General features: G+C 43.1%; 1 protein-coding gene across 1 annotated transcript in view; it reads right to left on the reverse strand.

Annotated features, from left to right (window-relative positions):
* DYNLRB2 (dynein light chain roadblock-type 2) overlaps positions 1-22,691 on the reverse strand; it is a 268,106-nt gene extending 245,415 nt beyond the window's left edge. The window contains exon 1 of the mRNA XM_044081803.1: positions 22,447-22,691. Within this exon, the coding sequence (XP_043937738.1) occupies positions 22,447-22,449 (3 nt within the window). The 5' untranslated portion in view covers positions 22,450-22,691. The remainder of the gene's footprint in view (positions 1-22,446) is intronic.
* Between the last annotated feature and the right edge of the window lie 1,515 nt (positions 22,692-24,206).

Here is a 24,206-nt window from a genome sequence, read left to right on the forward strand (position 1 = left end):
CCAGATAGCTCCTAAGACATTTAAATCAAACAGGTAATTGTTCTGTTATGAGACTACACTAACATAAAATTTGTATTTAACAGCAATTAAGTGACTTGTTTAGAGTTGCGCAATATGCAAATGGTATCAGTCTCAAACCTAGGGCTGCATTGTGATGATCATTAGCAACTCCTAGTGTTATTCTTTTTCTCTAAGCTTCTGCACTCAATATACTCGATATAATGGCAGCTTGCCACGAAAAAGTACTTTAAGAATACTAAACCTTATCCTGCACTGTTTCTTCACATTTCTCAAAAATTGTGAGTAGTATTACCGAGAACTGTAAACATGTTCTGGATAGTCTAGACATGCAGTGATACCTAGTAACAAGTCAGTGAAGTTTGCATGTCAAATCAGTAGTCTGTCATTGTCTAGAAGAATTAAAGTATATAATTTATTTGTGTTTTATTGTCCCATTAGTTCAGGGGAAGCCCAAGCTGGTATTCATACTGGCTGGAAGAAATTTTAACTAGGATACTGAGGAAATTCCCTTACTCTCTTTTCATTAAGTGTCTTGAATATTTTATTCCCAGTTGAATTACCACCATCTCAAGCAGATTGGATCTTTGTTTAACAGCACATCCAAAGTCTTGATTACTGCTTGTTAGTGAAAACATTGGTTAATTGTATCAGAAGGTATATGTAGAAAACACTAACACATAAGGATGTGCAAATGATGCAACCAATATGTTTTTGGTAATATTAGTAATGGCGTTACTGAAAAAAAAAAAAAGCTTTGGTGGAGGAAGCATGCAGATATATAACAAATGGAATGATTTGATTGGTGCCTTACAGAATTAATAGTGCAAAAGGCTGTTCTTCATGTGACAGAAACAGGCATGTGAAGTTATGCTTGCATGTTGCTTGCCTTGATTTACTCGTATTTAACACTGGGTGAAATATATTCACATACTCAGAGCTAGCCACCTGTTGAAGAGTCATTGTTGGTCATGACAGCAACACTAAAAATCAGCAACACTAAAAATCAGAAGAAATAAGGGCTGTTTCACAAACGGGATTTGTTTCTTGCATGTCCCATTAGCGTAATCACATGGAAAAATGGCAAGGCAAAATCAAGTGTAATAGAAAAGATCCACAGTTCTCCTAACAGGTGCACTACAGACGAGGAATAGCATATCAGAGTCAGTCTTATTTACAATGGATAAGCAGCACCATTTAACAAACACTATTTACAAAGAACTTCATCCCTGTAATGTACTGGAAAAAAATAAAAGTTCTTGAACAGTCAGAAGGGGAGGGGTTCTCCTGTAGTGTTCGAGCCATATACTCTCTGTCCTATTTCCTGCAGTCTTGAAAATGTTTGCTGTGGTTATTAAGTATTACCATTTTTCAGTATTCAGACACATACACACATACACGTGCAAGGACACACACTCCCAGACACACACTCCCAGAAACAAACACGATTGAAAATGTTCCATGTTTATTTCATTTGTTATTTGCAGATAATGTTTGGCTTATTAAATTGCCAAAATTTACTTTTAGTACTGGAAACCTATAACTATATAACTCATTTGTGGTTTAGCGTGAGATATAATTTATCCAAGAGAAATGAGTGTACAGGATTAGGAATAAGGCAGAATAATCATGGGCTATTGTACCTGCTTGGCAGTAACTTCCTTAGAGAAGCTCAACACCCTCGTTTTACCCAACATGACATGTCTATCCCCCCCATCTACTGCTACCTAACATTACTCCAGTAATGTTACTTACACAGGGTGCAGGGCACCTAACATTACTCTAGTAATGTTACTTACCCAGGATGCAGGGCAGTCACACTAAGCAAATGTTAAACCTCTTCTAGACACTAATATTTTGAAAATACACATACAGTAAAATCATATTCTAAAAATAACTTCCAAGTTCTCTATCCATTGTTTCAGATATATATTCTAGCTATTTGAAGTATCCACACAAGTGAGTGTGTGTTGTCTGTGTGTGTGTGTGTTGTCTGTGTGTGTGTGTGTTGTCTGTGTGTGTTAAGTGTGTCTGTCTGTGTGTGTTAAGTGTGTCTGTCTGTGTGTGTTAAGTGTGTCTGTCTGTGTGTGTTAAGTGTGTCTGTCTGTCTGTATGTGTGTCTGTCTGTCTGTCTGTCTGTCTGTATGTGTGTCTGTCTGTCTGTCTGTATGTGTGTCTGTCTGTCTGTCTGTATGTGTGTCTGTCTGTCTGTCTGTATGTCTGTCTGTATGTCTGTATGTGTGTCTGAACTTCATCCCAGCAACATCATCCCAAGGACTTCTCATCCAGGACTTCTCATCCAGAGAATAGCTTAATAGCTGTCTGTCTATCTAAATAGATAGTACATTACAGAAAATACATTAAAAACAAACAATTTTTCTGTAGAAAAAGTAAACACAGAGAATCCGAAGGCAACATATGAGATAGATATCCAGGAATGAACCACCATGTAAAGTAAAACAGTAAGTTTATTCCAAAATGTTATAAAATAATCTCTGCAAAATAAACTGGTAAACCTCCTCAGACATTAATGTAAAATGTTATACGTCTTAAATACTTCTCTATAATGTCATTTTCTTTAATTAAATACTAAATTTAAAGAGACATTTCAAACCTTTTTAGAGACAGCATTTTAAGGAACATTTAAAAAGAACATTAAAGACACCGCCCTATTCATGCACAGATACTATTGAAAATACATATTAATATGGGTATGTAAAAAGTGTTTTGTATTAAAAATCTATTTATAAAAAATCTAAAAATATATATATATATATATATATATATATATATATATATATATATATATATATAAATAAAATGCTTATATACAATATCCTATTCAATTATTTCAACAGATTTTATTCCTTTTTAACGCCTTCAGCTTCAATATTGGGGCTATGGAGCTGTGTTCATTAACTCCAGGTCAACTATCTGCCTGTAGCCTCACTTGCCATTCTAGGTTCATAGGTTGATACTAGGCTATCTGCCCTAGGGCATTTATAAGCCTAGCCAGAGTGTGTTTGCTTTTCAACACCCTTTTTAAATTAGTTGACTGTGCCTCTGTATAATAGGTCACAGAAGATAGCCCATTTAAGGTTGATTTACCATGCCTCTGTCTAGCAGGGACACAGAAGAGATCTCAGGGGTAAATCTATGATCTCCCATCCACTCGTCTAGATTTCTCTTGAAGAGGGTCATTGAGGGGCTATGCCTAACATGGATTGTGATTTTGTTCCAGAGTGAGGGGAGCCTCTGGGATATGAATCTGTCCCTCCAGCATGTCCTATTTATTTCTGTGCTGAGGTTTAAGTCACTGGAGCATGTAGCTCTATGGGATTTGGATTTCCTGAGGTGGGGCATGTCCATTAATTCTGTGTTGGACATGGCTGTGTAAGTCAGGCACATATCGCCTCTGAGTAGGTGGTAGGCAACTGAGTAGAGCTGCAGTTTCTTTAGCCTAACTGCGTAGGGCATCTGTTTGAGTCCCTTGATCCTCTTGGTGAGGTATTTTTGGGGTCTTTCTAGTTGCTGCAGGTGTCAGGTAAGGTACATTCCAAACGGGGCAATGTAGTCAATTATGGGCCTGATGAGTAGAGGGACACAATGACCTCTCGATCTAGATATGAACCCTTTCATGATAAGGTGGGCTATATAGAAGGTCTTTCTAACCACGTTGGCAACGTGATTGTCAAAGGAGAGATTGCTGTTTACTTGGGTCCCCAAATCCCTAATTACTTCGTACTTAATGGATTATCACCTATGTGGTAATTTGTGGGCACTTTGTTTTTCCCAAAGGGGGTGACTATGCATTTTTTGGCATTTAGCTTTAGGCCATGGCTCTGGCACCAGTTATCCATCTCTGTGAGACCCTTTTGAAGAATGCTTATGTCAGTCGATGAGTCGGTTATGGCACCCAGTTTGCAGTCATCTGCAAACTTTGTCAGCCGTAGTCCTCCCATGTTAGCCTGTACCTCAGAAATATATACCGAACAAGAAAGGTCCCAGGACTGAGCCTTGTGGGACCCCACTTGTAACTGGTTTAGAGTCTGACATGGCACCTGTAATTCTGACCATGTGGGTTCTATCCCTAAGCCAGTTTGCAACCCATCTTGTGACATAGGGGTTGATATTTAAGCTGGTGAGCTTATTTATGATGCCCGAGTGGGGTATTGTGTCAAAGGCTTTTGCAAAGTCCGGGTAGGCTGTGTGGACTACCTTCCCTTCATCTATGGCCTTGGTGACTGTTTCAAAGAAGTCGCCCAGATTTAAGAGGCAAGATCTGCCCTTAAAGCCGAATTGGGTAGGATCCAGTGTTTGGAGGTTCCCAATGTCTTTGAGTTCCATGATGATACGCTCCATAGCTTTGCAGACCAGGCTAGTCAGGCTTATAGGGGGATAAGTTTCCTGGGTCCGTTGTGGCATGATCTATGTGGAGTGGGACCACTGTTGCTGTACGCTATTCCTTGGGTACATGTTCTGTAGTAAGGCTGAGACTGAACAGTGACTTTAAGTGAGGGTTTAGTTCTTCTTGGAGCTCATGTAAGACGCAGTCCAGGACACTGTCCAGTCCCATTGATGCTGTGTTTTTTGCCTTGGAGAGGGCATTACATGTACTGATGTATGGTAAGAAATTGCTTTCTAACAAAAAAAAATAAATAAACTGTCACCAAACAGCCTTCCTGAATTGCCCATTTATGTTGCATCAGTAGTTCTCATATGTCGGCACATAAGAGCAAAGACATCCTGTCTAATAATGTAGCTATATTTAATGCTTTTAAGCTTAGGAAATGACGTTATACACATTTTCAATCATATTGAGTAAGTAAAGGAACCTCCTTTTTTGCATAGAGCTGCAATTAACAGAATATATTATCTTTGCAAGTATAGCTCTTATTAGACTGTCATGGATTCTTGTGGCACACTAAAATCTCTGCTGTACACAGCTTTCCATGCAAAAACTCTCAGCAGTTTTGTCATAGGCACAAATTACAGTACAATGGATTATTGCATGTAAAGATTTCAACAGCACTGCATCTGTTGTGGTTAAAAAATTATATTTGCTTTATACAATGATGCATGAATGTCTAAAACATGGAGACTGACAGGTTCATGTCAGTACTGAAAGATGGAGAGCAGTTTGTTAGAAATAATCCACTGAAACAATTTTAGGAATTGGGGCCAAGTCACAGACATTGGGAATGTACAGTAATATGTAAAATATATCCTTGGATGGAAAACGCAGAACATATTTCCTCAAAATGAATTATATATTTTTTATCAGTTAAGACCTGAAGTCAAAATCTGAACAAAACTCCAGACAATGCCTCCTCACAATGAATAATGGCTGTAATGATCATTAGCTCATACAATTTGCCTGTTAAATTCAGTGCTCCAGCCAAGTTCTTACATACAGAATGTTAGTTATACAGAAACTGCTGGCTATTTTTATTCATAACCCACATGTGAGTCTGAGCTGTGACTCGTTTATAATTATGCCCTTCTAATTATCCTAGAAACAGAATGACTTGGAACTAGAGATATCTTTAACAGACTCACTCTATTGTACCTAAGAAAAGGACACAGCAGAAACTCTTTGCAGCTGTTCCCGCACTTTCTGTGTAAAGTAATGATCCAGTCATTGCCTGTCTGTGGATGCAAGCAAGGAGTGTGTGTGTCTGTGTCTGTGGATGCAAGCAAGGAGTGTGTGTGTGAATAGAGGGTTGTTCGTGCATATATTTTGCTGTTGAGTGACAGAAAATTTTTGTGATTGCGCACACGTGGCCAAAGATAAGGCCTCCTTGACTGAAATGTTTCATTGTGATGGGATTTTGTGCTTACCATGCAAGCAAACAGACACTGAAAATGTTGGGAGAAATTGGGCAAACCAGACCTGAATGGGGACATTGGTGAATAACGTTATTTTTCTTAATTTTGTTTACTTGGGTAGTGCAATTTAGGCGTCTGGGGAAAATGTTTCCTTTTTCTGCTTGTGCATACATGCAGAAAGTGTATTAGTGATCCCTGGGGGAAATTAATCACTTTGATCTCATTTGATATTACGTTTTCTAGCTCACCTTCATTCTTGCTGGTTGGGACTCTACTCTGCTATCTTCTAAAGCTAGAGAGCTATTTACTGGCTCGAGGCCTCCCCATATCCCGCAATGCCTGGCACTAGATCCCCAGATCTCATTTGCTGCTTCTGCTATGAGGTTGCGTTTCCTGGCTCAGGTCATATTGTTCAATTATTTTCTATCTAATCAGCTATTCTCGAGTTGTTTGACTTCAGTTTAAGGCTTAGATTATAGTTAGTAATCCTATTACTCTAGTTTCTTAGTTAACCCTCCCCATCTCCTTGAAAACTTGTTAGTGTTAATCCCCCCCCCATTCTACCTTCAGATATTCTAGACGTTTTTTGTTATACTTTTAAGATAGTAGTTTGTTAGTTAACTAGTGGTATAAGGTTAAGCTCCTCGTGGTTCTGCAGAGTGGTCCTAGCAGCAGGGAACTCAGAAAAGCGACTACTTTCTGGATTTAAGTGTGCTAGCCTGTGTAACTAATTTATCACTGTCTCTGCATTTTCTGTGTGTTTCTACAAAAAAAAAACAAAAAAACAAAAAAATAATTCTTGTTTTCCCGCCTCTCCTCGACTAGTTTAGACCAGTTTACAGGCATTGCTGCATTCTGGGCTGTGGTGTAGTTCCTGTGTTGTTCATTACCTTACTTGGATAGAAGGAAGTTTCTTTGCTCACCAGTGGGAGTGGGGAGCCTTGAGCAGCCTACCTGTCCCTGTAGGAAGTGACCTCAGCACAAGAAGCTGTAGTAATTGGTTGTTTTGGACCATTTCTAGCTCCTTTGTAATTCACTGTTTAAAATCCGCTTCTGGGCATTTTTTTCTGGCTATACTGCTCAGACAAGCTCCTCGTGGTTCTGCAGAGTGGTCCTAGCAGCAAGGAACTCAGAAAAGCGACTACTTTCTGGATTTAAGTATCTTTGTTTTTTTTCACTTGGAATAGCTTCTGTAGCTTACCCTGAACTAGCTTGAACTGTTTTTTTAACTGTTTGCTGCATTATTTTAAAATCTGCACTTAAAGTTACATTTTAGTCGAATTTGATCGCAAGTTTGTTTGTTTGCTTAATTTAACTGTGGAGGCTGCCCCACTAAAGTGTCCTAGCCTGTGTAACTAATTTATCACTATCTCTGCATTTTCTGTGTGTTTCTACCAAAAAAACAATAAAACAAAAAAATAATCCTTGTTTTCCCGCCTCTCCGCGACTAGTTTAGACCAGTTTACAGGCATTGCTGTATTCTGGGTTGTGGTGTAGTTCCTGTGTTGTCCATTACCTTACTTGGATAGAAGGAAGTTTCTTTGCTCACCAGTGGGAGTGGGGAGCCTTGAGCAGCCTACCTGTCCCTGTAGGAAGTGACCTCAGCACAAGAAGCTGTAGTAATTGGTTGTTCTGGACCATTTCTAGCTCTTTTGTAGTTCACTGTTTAAAATCCGCGTTGGCACAGCTTTGCGCGGTTGTGCGCATAGCGCAGCGCCGATTAAACAAGGTTAAACTTTTTCTGGCTCCGCCAAGTCTGCTCTACAAATTTTCCCTTAAGGAAGCTCTACTCTTAGTATAACCAGACTACTTACTATATTATAAGCCTAGCACTTGTTCTCAATACTTCTCTACTAAGTAAGCACTCTTGTACTAAGTAAAGCACTACATCTACTTACCACCCCTGTGAATATCCACTTCCCTTAAAGGTACAGCACTCCCTTATACTGTTCTAGCATGTCGAGTGGTAGATTACTGGCGTTGTCTCCAGTTCAGCTGGTCAATCTGGGCATCTTGAGACAATGCTACAATTGTCTCATGTACACAGACAACCCTCTCCTCCTCCCAACAAACACAAATACATGTGAGAGATGCAACTATATAGCCAAACTGGAGGCTGAACTCTCTCAACTCAGGGCTGGCATGACCAGACAGGAGGAGATGGCAACCACACACACAACAATCCCAGTCCCACATAGACCTACCACAACTGCAAACCAAACGCATAAAAACACAAAGACATACTCGAGGCTCTAATAAAAACTTACCAAAACAACAGAGGCTCCCAAAGCAGACATCCAAAAATCCACCACCTCAAAACAAAACACATGCAACACATACTTCAATAAATCAGTGTGTCAACCAATCACAGCCCGTAAGGCCAAACACCTTGCCTGATACACTAGTAATAGGTGACTCTATAGTCAGACACACTGATGTCCCGCTGACCAGGCTGAACAAGGAGAAGGTGACTGTGAGCTGTCTATCGGGAGCTAGGATCCGCCACATAACAAATGCACTCAAGTCACTCCAAAGCAAGTACAAATATGACTCGGTCATTGTCCATGCTAGTGTGAATGACCTGAGACGTACCTCCCTGGACTACATGAAAAGAGACAGAGGAGCTCTCCGATTATGTAGCCCAGGCTGGTATGACCCTGACCCTGAGCAGCATCTTGCCCTCACCAAGAATGATACCACAATACAAAGACAAGATGATCAGCTTTAACAATTGGCTGAAGTACTGGTGTCATTCTAAGGGGATCCAATGTCTGTCTGCCTGGGATGACATGTTGGACAAGCCACGCTGCTTCTCAAGGGATGGCTTACACCTGTCAACAATGGGCTTCCGGATATTGGCTAAGGCTCTTGCCACCCCCATAGTGCCTTTTTTAGGCAAGGCTCAAAAGACAAACCCACCTCCTTAGAAAACAATAATGGAAAAAAACTAAGGGTAATGCTGCTCAACGCCAGAAGTCTAAATCTCAAGATGCAGGCACTTGATGCACTCCTCAGCATGGAGAACATCGACGTCTGTGCAGTAACTGAAACCTGGTTCAAGGCTCCTGAGAGCACCCCAGCACTACCAGGCTATACCTCATATCATGCTTTTCGGCCCCAAAACCCGGGCCAAACCACAAAGGGAGGGGGAGTGTCCATATTCATCAAGGACACCCACACCTCCAGGTTAGTAGCAACACATGGAGCATCAGAGACCATACAGGTGCAACTAACCATAGGCAAAAACTGCTATACAACTGGTAGCATGTTACAGACCACCCTCCCAACCTCAAGAACCCCACTCAGCCTTCGTGAAGACATTGGAGGATATGAATGTATCACAAAATACCATCATACTGGGAGACTTCAACTACCCAAACATAGATTGGGTACATTATTCTAGCCCTAATACCCTAGCCCAAAGGTTCCTGGAATTCATAAATTCAAATGCACTGGAACAATTAGTCACCTGTCCCACTAGGGGAGATAATATACTAGACCTGATCACAAACATGGGGACAAAATGCTCCACACCAGAAGTATACCCCTCACTAGTGAGATCTGACCACAAACTAATCACCCTGGGTATACATATCCCACCTCCACCCCCAGCACAAAAGACCACAGTGAAAAACTTCTCAAAAGCAGACTTCACTCTTCTTAAGACTGAGATGGTATCCTTTAAGCCCACTGTGCCAGTGGATACCACATCCCACAATGCCGAATCCTTCACAAATGCTTTCTATGGACATCTCCAAGAATGCATGGATCATGCAATCCCAAACAAATCCAAGTCCCTCTCCACCAAAGGTAAGCGTCCTGTCTGGTGGACCTCAGCCATAAACAAATTGTATAACAAAAGGAAGCTACTGCATGCCAGAGCAAAATCCCATAAAGGGAAGACATCTCTGATCAACATTAGCAGAAAACTACGTTTTCTCATAAAAAACATCCAAGGCCAACTTTAAGAGAAAAATCGCTAAGGACACTAAAAATAACCACAAAGCCTTCTTCAGCTATGTTAGAAACCTGGGTGGAAATCCTCAGATATGCTCAAGAGTTGGTTCACAAAAACAAATACACTGAACCCACAGATATTGCCAACATTCTGGCTGACAGGTTCAGTGCAAATTTCTCCCCTCCTTCACCCCCAAAAGAAGAAATACTTATCCCAGCTGAATGTAATCTTCCTGTCATCTCAGATGTCCAAGTGAGAACCGCCCTAAACAAAGCAAAAAACACAGCATCAATGGGACCTGACGGTATCCCGGGTTGCGTGTTACGTGAACTCCAAGAGGAGCTAAACCCACACATAAAAATGCTATTTAACCTTAGCCTTACCTCGGGATATGTACCTGAACACTGGCGTACAGCAACAGTGGTCCCACTCCACAAGGGGGGTGCCTCTACAGACCCTGGAAACTACCACCCCATAAGCTTAACCAGCCTGGTCTGCAAAGCTATGGAAAGAATCATTATGGAACTCATAAACAGAGACATAGGGGACCTACAGACACTTGACCCCACCCAGTTCGGCTTTGTAAAGGGCAGATCCTGCCTTTTAAACCTGGTTGACTTTTTCGAAACAGTCACTAGAGCCATTGATGAGGGCAAAGCAGTCCATACAGCATACCTGGACTTGGCAAAGGCCTTCAACACAATACCCCACTCAGGCATCATAGATAAGCTCAACAGCTTAAAAGTAAACACTTATGTCACTAGATGGGTTGCAAACTGGCTAAAGGGCAGAACCCATAAAGTTAAAATCGCTGGAGCAATGTCAGACTCAAAGCCAGTCACGATTGGTGTCCCACAGGGATCTGTCCTGGGACCCCTCTTGTTCGGCATTTATTTCTCAGATGTTAAAGCAAACATGGGAGGGCTGTGGGATGTGGCTGACAAAGTTCGCAGATGACTGCAAACTAGGCGCCATAGTCGATACACCAGCAGACACACACATCCTACAAAAAGGCCTAACAGAAACGGACAACTGGTGCTGGAGTCACGGCCTTAAACTAAATGCCAAAAAATGTACAGTCATCCCCTTTGGGAAAAACAAAGTATGCACAAACTATCACAGTCAGCAACCCACTGAGTACAGAAAAAGTAATCAGAGACCTAGGGACCCAAGTCGACAGCAACCTCTCATTTGACACCCACGTTGCCAAAGTGGTTAGAAAAACATTCTACCTTGCACACCTCATCATGAAGGGATTCACATCCAGATCCAAGGATGTCATTGTACCCCTATATTCCTCCCTCATCAGCCCCATGATTGAGTACAATGCCCCATTTGGTATGTACCTCATCCGGCATTTGCAACAGCTGGAGAGACCAGAAAAATACCTCACCAAGAGGATCAAGGGTCTCCAACATATGTCTTATTCTGCCAGACTACAGAAACTTCAGCTCTATTCAGTAGCATACCGCCTGCTCAGAGGTGATCTCTGCCTGACGTACAAGGCCATGTCCAATCAGGATCTGATGGACATGCTCCACCTCAAAAAATCCAAGTCCATCAGGACCACGAGAACTAAAGACTTAAACCTCGGCACAAGTATGAATAGGACATGCTGGAAAGATAGATTCATAACCCATAGGATTCCCATGCTTTGGAACAAGATCCCAGTTCGTATTAGGCAGAGCCCCTCACTGACTATCTTCAAGAGAAATCTTGATGAGTGGATGGGAGATCGTAAGTTTACCCCAGGGGTCACATCTGTGTCACTGCTAGACAGGGGCACAGTAAACTAATTCTATTATATAAGGGGACCTTCATTGTGTCACTACTAGACAGAGGCACAGTATTCTAAATTTATTCTGTACATTTTTTGTACCATTTCATGGGGTGGCAAAAGCCACATCACTATGGCTAGGCTTACAAATGCCCCAGGGTAGACACTCTATACTATGAAACTACATATAGATATAGAGTGTGTATATATATATATATATATATATATATATATATATATATATATATATATATATATATATATATATATATATATATATATATATATATATATATGGGTCTCCTTCTAATGCCGAAACGCAGCCGTTTACGACAGAAATAACCGACGCCAGAAACCCGACAACGCAGTTGACCGACACGCTTGAATCCCGACAGACGGAAGACCGACAAGGGAATGTGTAAGCGACCTGGTAAGTATGCGATAGTGAGGGATGTAGGAGTAGGGAGCGGACAGGTAAGTGTGCAATACTCAGGGATGTAGGGTTAGGGTGTGTGATAGGTGAGTGTGCGGTAGTGTCGGAGCTTGGGGTTTGGGGTGTGTAAGTGAGTTAGGGTTAGGGTGCAGGTAGGGAGTGTGTGCGGTAGTGTCGGAGCTTGGGGTTTGGGGTGTGTAAGTGAGTTAGGGTTAGGGTGCAGGTAGGGAGTGTGTGCGGTAGTGTCGGAGCTTAGGGTTAGGGTTTGGGTTAGGGCTAGTGGATATGTGTTGTAGTGTACTGTGTTGTTGACGTGTAGTGTGTCGGTGTTATGGTGTTCGGTGTTTCGCGTTGTCGGGTTTGTGTGTTGTCGGGTTTCTGGCGTCGGTTATTTCCCTGTCGGCGAATCGGCGTTTCGGGCATTAGAAGTAGACCCATATATATATATATATATATGTGTGTATATATATATATATATATGTATGTAGCATCGTGGCTTGTCGAGCATGTCATCCCAGGCTGACAGGCATTGGATCCCCTTTGAATGACACCAATACTTAAGCCAATTGTTGAAATTGATCATCTTGTCTTCATATTGTGGCATCATTCTTGGTGAGGGTAAGATGCTACTCAAGGTCAGGGTCATACCGGCCTGGGCTACACGCTCAGAGAGCTCCTCTGTGTCTCTTTTCATGTAGTCCAGGGAGGTACGTCTCAGTGTTTTACGTACAAGCAATTAAGGAATTTACAGTACAGCAAAAATGAAAAAAACCTGCTTTGTAATCCTGCTGTGGACAAATTAACTTCAGTTACATTTTGGTGCAGCAGTGAGCATTTTAAAAAATCCTGAAAGTAACATAGTGTTTAATACTTATAAATGCAAAAGTGTAATATCCTAGAACGGTTTTTCTTTACACAGAGTAGTCCAAATGTTTGGTACCTGCAATCAACAGGAAGGCCTGAGAATGGGAGATCAAAAGGCTTGCAAAGCAGTGCCTCCTGAAGTGCTATTGAGCATGGATGGTAATTTGACAGCCTGTGGTGCAGCTAAAAAAAATTTCCCACTGAGTAAGGCTGGAAGAGGTAAGCAGGCCATTATTCAAGACTCCTGCTGTGAAATGTCAATCACAGCCATAAGCAGCTCAAATTACCTTCAGTTCTCTGACAGCTAGGGAGGTGGTGTGAAGGGGGAGGGGAGATGAATAGAAGAACTACAAGCCAAGGATAACAAAAGACTTAAAAATTAGCAAGTGAGCATTTTAAAAAATCCTGAAAGTAACATAGTGCTCTACAAATTGTAGCATGCTACAGGCCACCCTCTCAAACTCAGGAACCCCACACAGCCTTCCTGAAGACACTGGAGGGTATAAATGTATCTCCAAACACCATCATATTGGGTGACTTCAACTACCCGAATATAGACTGGGAACATTACTCAAGCCCTAACTTTCTAGCCCAACGGTTCCTGGAGTTCATAAATTCAAATGATATGGAACAGCTAGTCACTGTTCCCACGAGAGGAGAAAATATACTAGATCTCATTATCACAAACATGGGGACAAAATGCTCCACACCGGAAGTATAGCTCTCATTGGTGAGATCTGATCATAAACTAATCTCACTGGAAATCCACATCCCGCCCCCACCCCAAACAAAAAAGACCACAGTGAAGAACTTCTCTAAAGCAAACTTCACACTACTCAAGACTGGTGTGGTATCCTTCAATGCCCCTGAGCCAGTGGAAACCACAACCCAAGCTGCGGAAGCCCTTACAAATGCCTTCTATGAACACCTCCAGGACTGCATGGATCAGGCAATCCCAAATAAAACCAAGACTCTTTCCACAAAGGGCAAGCGTCCAGTCTGGTGGACCCCAGCCATTAACAAACTTTACAATAAGAGGAGAAAGCTATTACATGATAGAACAAAATCCATAAAAGGGAAGTCACCCCTGATCATGATTAGTAAAAAATACGAGCACTCATAAAATCAACTAAGGCCAATTTTGAGAGAAAAATTGCCATGGATTCAAAGGACAATCATAAGGCCTTTTTCAGCTATGTTAGGAACCTGGGTGGAAACTCCCAGATATGCTCAGAATTAGTCCAAAATGATACAAAAATCACTGAACCCACAGACATTGCCAACATACTGGCAGACAGGTTCAGTGCAAACTTCATCCCCCTCTCCCCCCCTAAAGGAGAGATAACTATCCCAGCAGAGTGTAGCCTCCCAGACATCTCAAATGCGCAGGTGAAAGCTGCTCTCTCTAAAGCTAAAAACACAGCATCAATGGGACTGGATGGTGTCCCCGGCTGTGTGCTACACGAGCTAATTGAGGAATTAAACCCGCACATAAGGCAGCTGTTTAATCTCAGCCTTACCACAGGATACGTGCCCAAGGAGTGGCGTACGGCAACTGTGGTCCCACTCCACAAAGGCGGTGCCTCTACGGACCCTGGTAATTACCGCCCCATAAGCTTAACAAGTCTAGTCTGCAAAGCTATGGAGAGGATCATAATGGAGCTCATAAACAAAGATATAGGGGATTGCAGACATTGGACCCGACCCAGTTTGGCTTCGTCAAGGGCAGATCATGCCTTTTGAACTTGGTCGACTTCTTCGAAACAGTCACCAAGGCCATTGATGAGGAAAGGCAGTCCATACAGCCTACCTTGACCTTGCAAAGGCCTTCGACACAATACCCCACTCGGGTATTGTAGAAAAACTTACCAGCTTAAATGTAAACCCATATGTCACAAGATAGGTTGCAAACTGGCTTAAGGACAGAACCCACAGGGTTAGAGTTGCTGGCGCTATGTCAGACTCAAGCCGGTCACAAGTGGTGTCCCACAGGGCTCGGTCCTTGGCCCCCTATTGTTCGGCATCTAATTCTCAGAAGTACAGGCCAACATGGGAGGACTTTGGCTGACAAAGTTTGCAGACGACTGCAAACTGGGCGCCATAGTGGAAAGTGCATCGGACACGGATATCCTTCAGAAGGGACTCACGGAAACAGATAGCTGGTGCCAGAGCCATGGCCTGAAGTTAAACGCCAAAAAATGTATAGTCATACCCTTCGGGAAAAACAAGGTAACCCTAAGCTACCATATAGGTGGCAATCCACTAAGCACAGAAGAGGTTATCAGGGACCTGGGGACCCAGGTTGACAGTGGCCTTTCTTTTGACACTCACGTTGCTAAAGTGGTTAGAAAGACCTTCTACATTGCCCACCTGATCATGACGGGATTCACATCCAGATCTAGTGAGGTCATTGTTCCCCTGTACTCTTCACTTATCAGACCAATGATCGAGTACAATGCCCCATTCGGGATGTATCTCACCTGACATCTGCAGCAATTGGAGAGACCCCAAAAGTTCCTCACCAAAAGGATAAAGGGACTCCAAAATCTGTCATATGCTGCCAGATTGAAGAAACTCCAGCTCTATTCAGTTGCATACCGTCTGCTCAGAGGTGACATGTGCCTGACATACAAGGCCATGTCCAACCCGGAATTAATGGACATGCTCCACCTTAAAAAATCCAAATCCACCAAAACCACTAGAGCAAGCGACTTAAACCTTAGCACGGATATAAATAGGACGTGCTGGAGGGATAGATTTATCACTCAGACTCCCTATGCTGTGGAATAAAATCCCGATCCATGTGAGGCAGAGCACCTCGCTGGCTCTGTTCAAGAGAAATCTTGACCTGTGGATGGGAGATCGTAGGTTTATCCCGGGAATCATCTCTGTGTCACTGCTGGACAGAGGCACAACAAACTAATGGGCACAGTATTTTTTCATATAAGGGGTGGCGTAAGCCACAAAAATTTGGGCTAGGCTTATAAATGCCTTAGGGCAGATAGCCTAGTATAAACCTAAAAGGGGAACCAAACCTGTCGAGGCCAGTAAGGAGCAATGAGGATCAATGAGGCCTTCTGAGCGGTAGCTTCTGTATCACTTAGTGGGAAGGGAGGGAATGCATACAGAAGTCCCCGGGGCCAAACTTGGACTAGAGCGTCTCTGCTGGGCTGGCCTGGTAAGGGGAAGAGGGTGAAATAATCTTTGCACTTGCTGTTTTGGGGAGTAGCAAAAAGGTCGCAGCAAGGCTGACCCCACTTGAGAAAAATTTTCTCCAAGATAGAATCTTTCAGAGACCACTCGTGAGGCATGAGGATAGCTCTGCTCAACTTGTCCGCGATAAGATTGGACTTCCCGGGGATGTGCGTTGCTATCAGAAACCGCTGAGAAGAATCAGAGACCACTCGTGAGGCATGAGGATAGCTCTGCTCAACTTGTCCGCGATAAGATTGGACTTCCCGGGGATGTGCGTTGCTATCAGAAACCGCTGAGAAGAAATCGCCCATTGCCACAGTCTGAGTGCTTCTCGACATAGGGGGTAGGACCTGGTTCCGCCTTGTTTGTTGATATACCACACTACAGACATGTTGTCCGTCTGAATTGCTATCGTTCCCAAGGGAAGAGAGTCTTGAAGGGCTTGCAATGCTAGAAGCACTGCTCTCATCTCTACAACATTTATATGCAAGTGGCGTTCGACTGGTTGCCATATGCCCTGGACTGTTCTGCCCTGATAATGCCCCCCCCCCACCCGATCAGGGAGGCGTCCGTTGTCAGAGTAGCAACCGGAGGGGGAAGGACAAAGGGTCTTCCTAGGAAGAGCTGGGGGGAAGAAATCCACCAAAGAAGATGATTCTTGCATGCTTGCGTAATCACAATGGTGTGGGACATCGGAAGTTGTTGGTATGACCATTGTGTGAAGAGCATCCATTGAAGGATTCTCATGTGAAATCTGGCTAACAGAAGTAGAGGGATAGCAGCTGCCATAATCCCCAGTACTTTTAGAACTAATCTGACTTTGACTCTGTTGCTGTGAAAGAGAAGGGGGACCAGTTTGTGTATGTCTGCTATTCTTTGGTCTGTGAGTCTCGCAAACATGTTGATTGTGTCTAGATTTGCGCCTATGAAGGTAATAGCACGACAAGGCGACAAAACAGACTTTTCGCAATTTATTGAGATACCTAACTTTTGAAAAATGCGAAAAGTGTAGTCTCTGGCAAGTAGAAGAAGATGCTTGGTAGGAGCTGTGAGGAGCCAGTCGTCTAAGTATGGAAACACCTGGAATCCTTGACGTCTCAGGTGAGAAGCTACCACTGCCATGCATTTGGTAAACACCCGGGGGGCAGTGGGGAGTCCAAAGGGCAGGGCTCTGAATTGAAAGTGACTGGTTCCCAGCCTGAAGCGGAGGAATCTCCTGGAGCGTCTGTTCATTTTTATATGATAGTACGCATCCTGGAGGTCTATAGAGCACATCCAGTTTTCCTTTCCCAATAGGGGTAGGATGGATTGTAGCGTGACCATCCGAAATCTTGTTTTCTTGACAGACTTGTTCAAGATACTGAGATCCAAAATGGGTCTCCAGTCCCCTGTTTTCTTTGGAACCAAAAGAACTTGGAGTAGATTCGGATCCTTGCTGGTCTGCTGGCACTGGCTGAATGGCTCTTTTGCAAGCAACTTTGATATTTCCAACGCTGCTTGATCCCTTTGAGCGGTGGAACATCTGGAAGGGATTTTTGATTGATTTGGAATGCGAAAGAGCGGAATGGAATAGCCTTCGGAAATGATGGACTGTACCCACTTGTCTTGAGTTAGGGGCCAGGCTTCTGGGTACAGTGATAATCTTCCCGACTGCCTCCGAAGGTGGACAGTCGGGCAACACCTCAGGGATGCTGGAAGGGCTTATCGGAAAAGGTTTCTCGATTGCCCTGGTTCTGCGGACCCCCTGCCTCTAGGGCGTCTACCATTATTGTTCCCCCTCTGCCTCTAGAGGGGAACAGACTCTGTGCGTCAGGCAAAGTCCCTTGAGATTGTTTGGAACCACATCTTTCCACTTTTCTGGCCTTTGGGGTAAGGTCTAGAAAGAGTAGAAAACGGACTCCGGCGGCAGAAAGAGTTTTGCCATCTGTCTCGCACCTTGTCAAGGTTTCTTTCACTTGAGGACCAAAAGGGATGATCCGTCAAACGGGAATTAGTGAAAGACGTTTTAAAGGGTCCATAATTGCATAGCCGCATCCAGGCATGCCGCGTAAGGCCACACCTGTCCCTGCGGCTCTGCTCGCTCCATCAGCCGCATATGAAAGGAGGCATGGAGGAGTTAGCTATAGAGTTTAGGGTAGCCAGCTGAGCGTTCATCTTGTCCTGAAAACCCGCAGCTGTAGGGTCCTTCAACATCTCACTCGCTTCCTTGATCAAGTCTCTTTGAAGACGAGTGAAATGGCATAGGTAGTTCAGCGAACGCATAGCAAAGGTCGCTGACGAAAACATCCGCTTCCCGTACCTGTCCATAGACCTAGATTCCTTGTTTGGAGGATGGACAGGCACCGAAGGATCAGCTAGCTCCTTCTTAGTGGCAGCAGCTACCACCATAGCATCCACAGAAACTCCCTTAGTCAGAAATTGTTTATCTGCTGGTGCTGTGATAAACTTTGAAGGTCTCCTGGGGGTGGGGTCCACTGAGTCAGGAGCCGTCCAAGCCTTTTTTGCTACCACCTGCATGAGGGGGTCAAAGGGGGGGGGACCCAGGAGGTGGAAGGGCGAGAGCCAAATGCCTCAAGATACACAGATTCATCCTCCGAAGGGTTAAGGGCTGGCCAGTTTCCCCTCTGTTTCAGGATCTCTAGAATGTCTGCAAAAGAGACATCTTCAGAAGGGGAACGGGGGGAACCCTCGGAATCCTCTAAATCTGTGCCAGAGGTGACAGACTCAGGTGAGTCTATGTGCTTCCTCTTACACTTTCTCTTCCTAGGGGGCTCCCCTGCCAATTCAGGAGAGGCCTCGGAAGAGGATGAGATCCCCACAGGGGATTCTTGAGGAGCTGGCTCTCTGCGGTCTGGGATGAGGGAGTGAGCAGACATAACCTGAGGCACCGAAGAGGGAGGGACGGACGGAGCCGACTGTGGTGTTGAACCAGGTTCCAACACACTCCGCATGACCTCGAAGGCACCCCTGTCAGGCAGAGCCAAAGGTCCCCGCTCCGAAAAACTGAGAACCTCCCTCGGCACCGACAGCGATGGCTCCGAGGCTGATGTCGAAGCCGAACTCACCAGCGCCGAAGCGCCGAGAGGGAGAGCGGGGTCGGACAAGGGTCCGATGCCACTCACCCCCTCGGAGCCGACGAGGGAAGTCCGGCGCCGAGATTCTTCCAAGGAAGAAATCGGAGCCGAAGACAATTGTATCGGCTCCGACGCTACCACAGTCTCTGTTCTGAATCGCCCCGGCTCCGAGCTCAAAGGAGTTGGAGGAGGAACATTTTGAGGGATAGGGTTAAGCATCGACTGATGAGTCGGGCTCTGAAGCATTTGGGCCAGTGCCTCGGACTTAAGAAGTCGACTCACTACCCCCTGAAGGTCATGATCCGAAAGCCTCGATGATCTAGAGGAGTGAGATCTATGGCTCCGTTCAGACAGCAAGGGAGATGCTGGAGCCGAATGAACAGAGCCAAGGGACGGTGACCTGGACCTCTTTCTAGATGTCGGTTCCGATGGTCTTATCGGAGCCAACTCAGAAATTTCCAATGCCTCAGCTCCAGCCGGAGCAGAGGGAACCACAGAAGTTGCAGTTCGAGTCTCATCGGCTCCAGCCGGAGCCGATGTAGTAGTAGGTTTCGAAGCCTTAGGCCTCGACTCAGAAGCTGGAGTCGAGGACCTAGAAGCCTTAGAGGGTTTACCCGAAGTAGCAGTAGGGGAACCCTCAGGCTTAAGCAAGCCTCTTAATATAAGCTTGTTTTTTCGTTCCTGCAGGACTCTAGGGCTGAAGCCATGGCATACAGCACAAGAGTCCTGCAGGTGTAAAGGTCCCAGGCAGTACACACAAGAAGTGTGACAGTCTGTCAGAGACATTTTCTGACAGCACGAGTCACACTTCTTGAAGCCTGAGACCTTTGAATCCTTGGACATATCAAGGAACAAGTGTAACCACACACAAGCACAAACACACCGATTACACTATACACTAAATAAAACTAACTTAAACTAAATAAATTTAGATAGTTTTATAAAAATCCCTACAAAAAACACATACACTCCAAGGGAAGATGGGAGGGCCCGAAAGGCCTAAGGGAAGAACTATAAGTTCTTGTGGTGAAAAAAGGGAAAAGAACAAGGAAGAAGGAATAAAAATCCTTTGAAATAAGGGGAAACTATAAGGAAAACTAATTTAAAGGGGTTTTGAAACTTTTTTAAACTATTTTCTACACTCACCTGAAGCCGGTAGAAGCAACACGTCTCGATAGCTATAGCGGCAAACGAGATCTGGGGTAATACCGCCTAGCATTGTGGGATATAAGGGGAGCCTCGAGCCGGTGGAACCAACTCTCGAGCTTTTAGAGTGGCCGAGTCGGAGCCGAGGTCGGCTCCGAACCCATCCAGCAAGAATGAAGGCGAGATAGACAACTTAACATCCACTAGAGCAAGCGACTTAAACCTTAGCACGGATATAAATAGGATGTGCTGGAGGGATAGATTTATCACTCAGAGACTCCCTATGCTGTGGAATAAAATCCCGATCCATGTGAGGCAGAGCACCTCACTGGCTCTGTTCAAGAAAAATCTTGACCTGTGGATGGGAGATCGTAGGTTTATCCCGGGAATCATCTCTGTGTCACTGCTGGTCAGAGGCACAACAAACTAATGGGCACAGTATTTTTTCATATAAGGGGTGGCGTAAGCCACAAAAATTTGGGCTAGGCTTATAAATGTCTTAGGGCAGATAGCCTAGTATAAACCTATGAACCTAAGTCTAACAAGAAGCTGCAGTAAAAAAACTTTGAAAGTCTGTTCTTTGGAATTTCAGCTGCTTGTGGTATAATTAGCCACTGAAAAGCAATCATTGTTTTGTAAAAAGTTTGTGATTGAAGCAACAGTGTTGGATGCATGCAAAGTGAATACTGTGACAGCAACTGTGGAACAGGGACGGCTGTGTGATGTCATGGTTTTGAGACAAATACTGCATTGTGGGATAGCAGGAGGCTTAGTAAAACTTAGAAACTATTTCAACATGCTAGCCCCCATGTGGCAAGAGTATAAAATTACGTATAAAAATTTCAAAAAAACTGTAAATGGTCCCAGAGTGCTGTTAAAATATAGGAAATTTCAAAACTTGATGAAATAGACATGTTTTTTTCAGTCTGTGGGTGCGGTTCTCCTTTAAAATAAGCAACGGAGATATCCGTTGCTTATTTTAAAGCTGTCTCGCTATGTTAAACCCATTTAACATAGCGAGACAGTAAAAAAAAGCAATGGAGATCTTGCGTTCTCCGCTGCTTTTGCCCACAGTTCTGATGTACTGCGCAGGCGCGCAGTACATCAGAACTGCCACAGAATACCAGACAGCTGCGGAAGGGCAGTAAAGAGGCATTATACAATGCCATTATTTAAGAAAAGTAATTATTTCTTTTCTTAAATAATGTCATTATATAATAACAATAACCACTTCTGGGTGTGGGTACTGCTGGATTTACCCACGGTTGGCTTTGTTTGGTCCCTCAGGCTTCACCCTCGGGACCAAACCACGCCAACCGTGGGTAAATCCAGCATTACCCACACCCAGGCGTGGGTTATTGCTATAATAAACAGGGAGGCTTGTAAAATATTTGTACTATCAACATGAAACATTGATAGAATAAGAGATTGTGAATAGATATACATTTTCTGAAGTAAAATAATTTTATTAGAGGTAATTCACCGCCTTTTCTCCAAAGGTCACCAGTTTTAGGAGAGATTGAGAGGGACACAGCTAAAATTTGAGTCAAAATCAGGGACAGATGAGAGGTGTGGGTGGATGTGCTGTTACAACAGTAATTACTATATGCGTTTTTAGTACTGCAACTACAATGTTAATGGCTAATCTATGGATCTACTCATTTTTGTGTTATTTAAACAGCTGTTAAACAATAAAGAAGTGGCTTTAAATGGAATAGCGGTGCGTACGTGTACTATTCGCTGCATAATATATGACAGATAAGTCTAGTGTGCATAATATACAACAGATAAGTGACTGCATGTTCAACATACTTGCAGACATATGCGAGACAGAGTAAGAAAAGCCTCACGCTAGCTAAGAGCATTAGTTACTGACTGATGCTTGATAGCTGGGCGAGTTAGAGTAGATACACAAAAGTCGTCTTCTTCTAGTAGTTCTACCAAACAAAGCAAGACATATAAACAATTATATACATAAATAAACCGCGGTTTTCAGAATTCTTGTTCGTCTGTATTGCTGATCTATTCCAAAAATGAAACACCTTAAATTTTGTAAGGCAACTAGCAGCCATGCACAAATGCGAGTGAATTCCTAAATAAAATACAAGTCCTAAATTACCTCAACACAAGGAAAATAAAAATAAAACCATACCATATTTCCTCCAACTCGCGTGCCTCCAACTGACGGATAACTCTGTGTGCCTTGTTGCTAAGGGAAACAGGAAATGCCTCTCCGATTACCGGAAAACTTGGGCATGCGATTCTTTTGTGGAGCTAAGCCAAGTTATCAATTACCATGACTTGTGAATTTATGTAATATTGGCCTTTTCCCTTGTAGTCTGAACTACTCTCCTCTCTCTCACTTTATAGTGTTGCACTAACGTTTGGGCTCTTTTGCCCTGTCTAGTTCTGTAGCGTTCTCTAATTTTCACTTGTCACTGATAAGCAACACCTGTACGTTGTGATTTAAACACGTGCCCTTTTCACATGCATTGCTGTGTTTCGAGATTGTTTATTTGATATTAAAGTAAACATTAGATAAATGTAGTGCATTTTTCGTTTGTTTTATATATGTGGCTAGAATTCTCGTTGCGCTTGATCTTGTGGTTGCTTTCCATTTTAGTGTTTTGGACATTTCCAGTTTTCATATTTCTTTCAGAATATTCTGTCTGAAGACTGTGTAAGTACCTGTGCGCAGCTTTTCTTGGCTTAAAAGAAATGGCGAAAAGTAATAAATATTGAATCGGAAGAATAGGGCTACAGAAAATATATTAAAGAACTTTGAATGATGTACAATTTGCTATCATTGCAAATCAAACGTTTTATTAATGGGGTGTTTCATGCCTATTTTTCAAGAATAAAATATCAATGTCATATTAAATGAGCAGCAGTTTTGATTTTACTTGAACTAATAGGCGCACTCCGGATATGTGTGAAGGTTATCACAAGTGGTTTGGGTACTCAGAAGCTGCTCAGAATGTGTGAGTAGCAGAGACAGGTGGGAGCCAATATTTTTTCCGGTAAGTAGATTTATCTGGTGGGACTAATTTTGTCTTTTAGTATAAGTTGGTGAATAGTGCTGCTGGAGCAAGATGTAAACTACTTGTTGACAGTAATGGATGCTATGGTAGCGCTACTGCTGGAGTTTGCCGTCGGTATGTTGATAAATTAAATATTGTGCCAGGGTGCCAGCTGTTCATATCTTCCTGTCCCCACCAAGACTTCTTTGATTATTTGCTTAGTAAAAGCTGTTTTTTTATATTGTTTTTTTTTCCAATCACAGAATTTAGCAAATCATTCCATTACTTTCTATGAAGTAAGATTACTTCTCATTTGTTTGAGACCTTACCCTTTGTTCATCGAATAATGTCTTCTTTCTGCTGCCTGTTCTTTTTCTTTTAAAACACCCCTTATTATGGTCTTCTGTACAAACATGCCCTCTTATTTGCCGTTATTTTGAATATGAAATTATTGTTTGTTTTCCCATGGATCAGTCCTTAACTGTAGTAGTACATCTTACCATATGTTTGCCCTACCCACTACTCTCACTCTGTTCCAGATGGTTTGTCCTTAGAGTGATTATTGCTTCTTTTTCTGTCTTATGCTTTTTGGATTTGTTAATATTCGGCTGCAGGGATGTTACAAAAGAGTTTATGGTACAGTATCATTTGGCATTTTTCTGCTCCTCCCCATAATTTTTAATAATAATGATCTTTGTTCTCTACTCATAAGCAGAGAGATTGTGCTTTCTTTCCCTATTATATAGGACACATTCATTAAACAGCACTGACCCCTGTGGGGTTCTTTTTTTTTCCACCTCCTTCCTCTCTAATACGAGACATATCTCTCAACTGTCCAGATTTTTGCCTCATTTAAGTTTATAATACCAATATTTAAACTATGTCCCTATTT

The sequence above is a fragment of the Protopterus annectens genome, chromosome 8.part1 (genome assembly GCF_019279795.1).
Source record: "Protopterus annectens isolate FY-2018-M chromosome 8.part1, PAN1.0, whole genome shotgun sequence".
Lineage (NCBI taxonomy): Eukaryota > Metazoa > Chordata > Ceratodontiformes > Protopteridae > Protopterus > Protopterus annectens.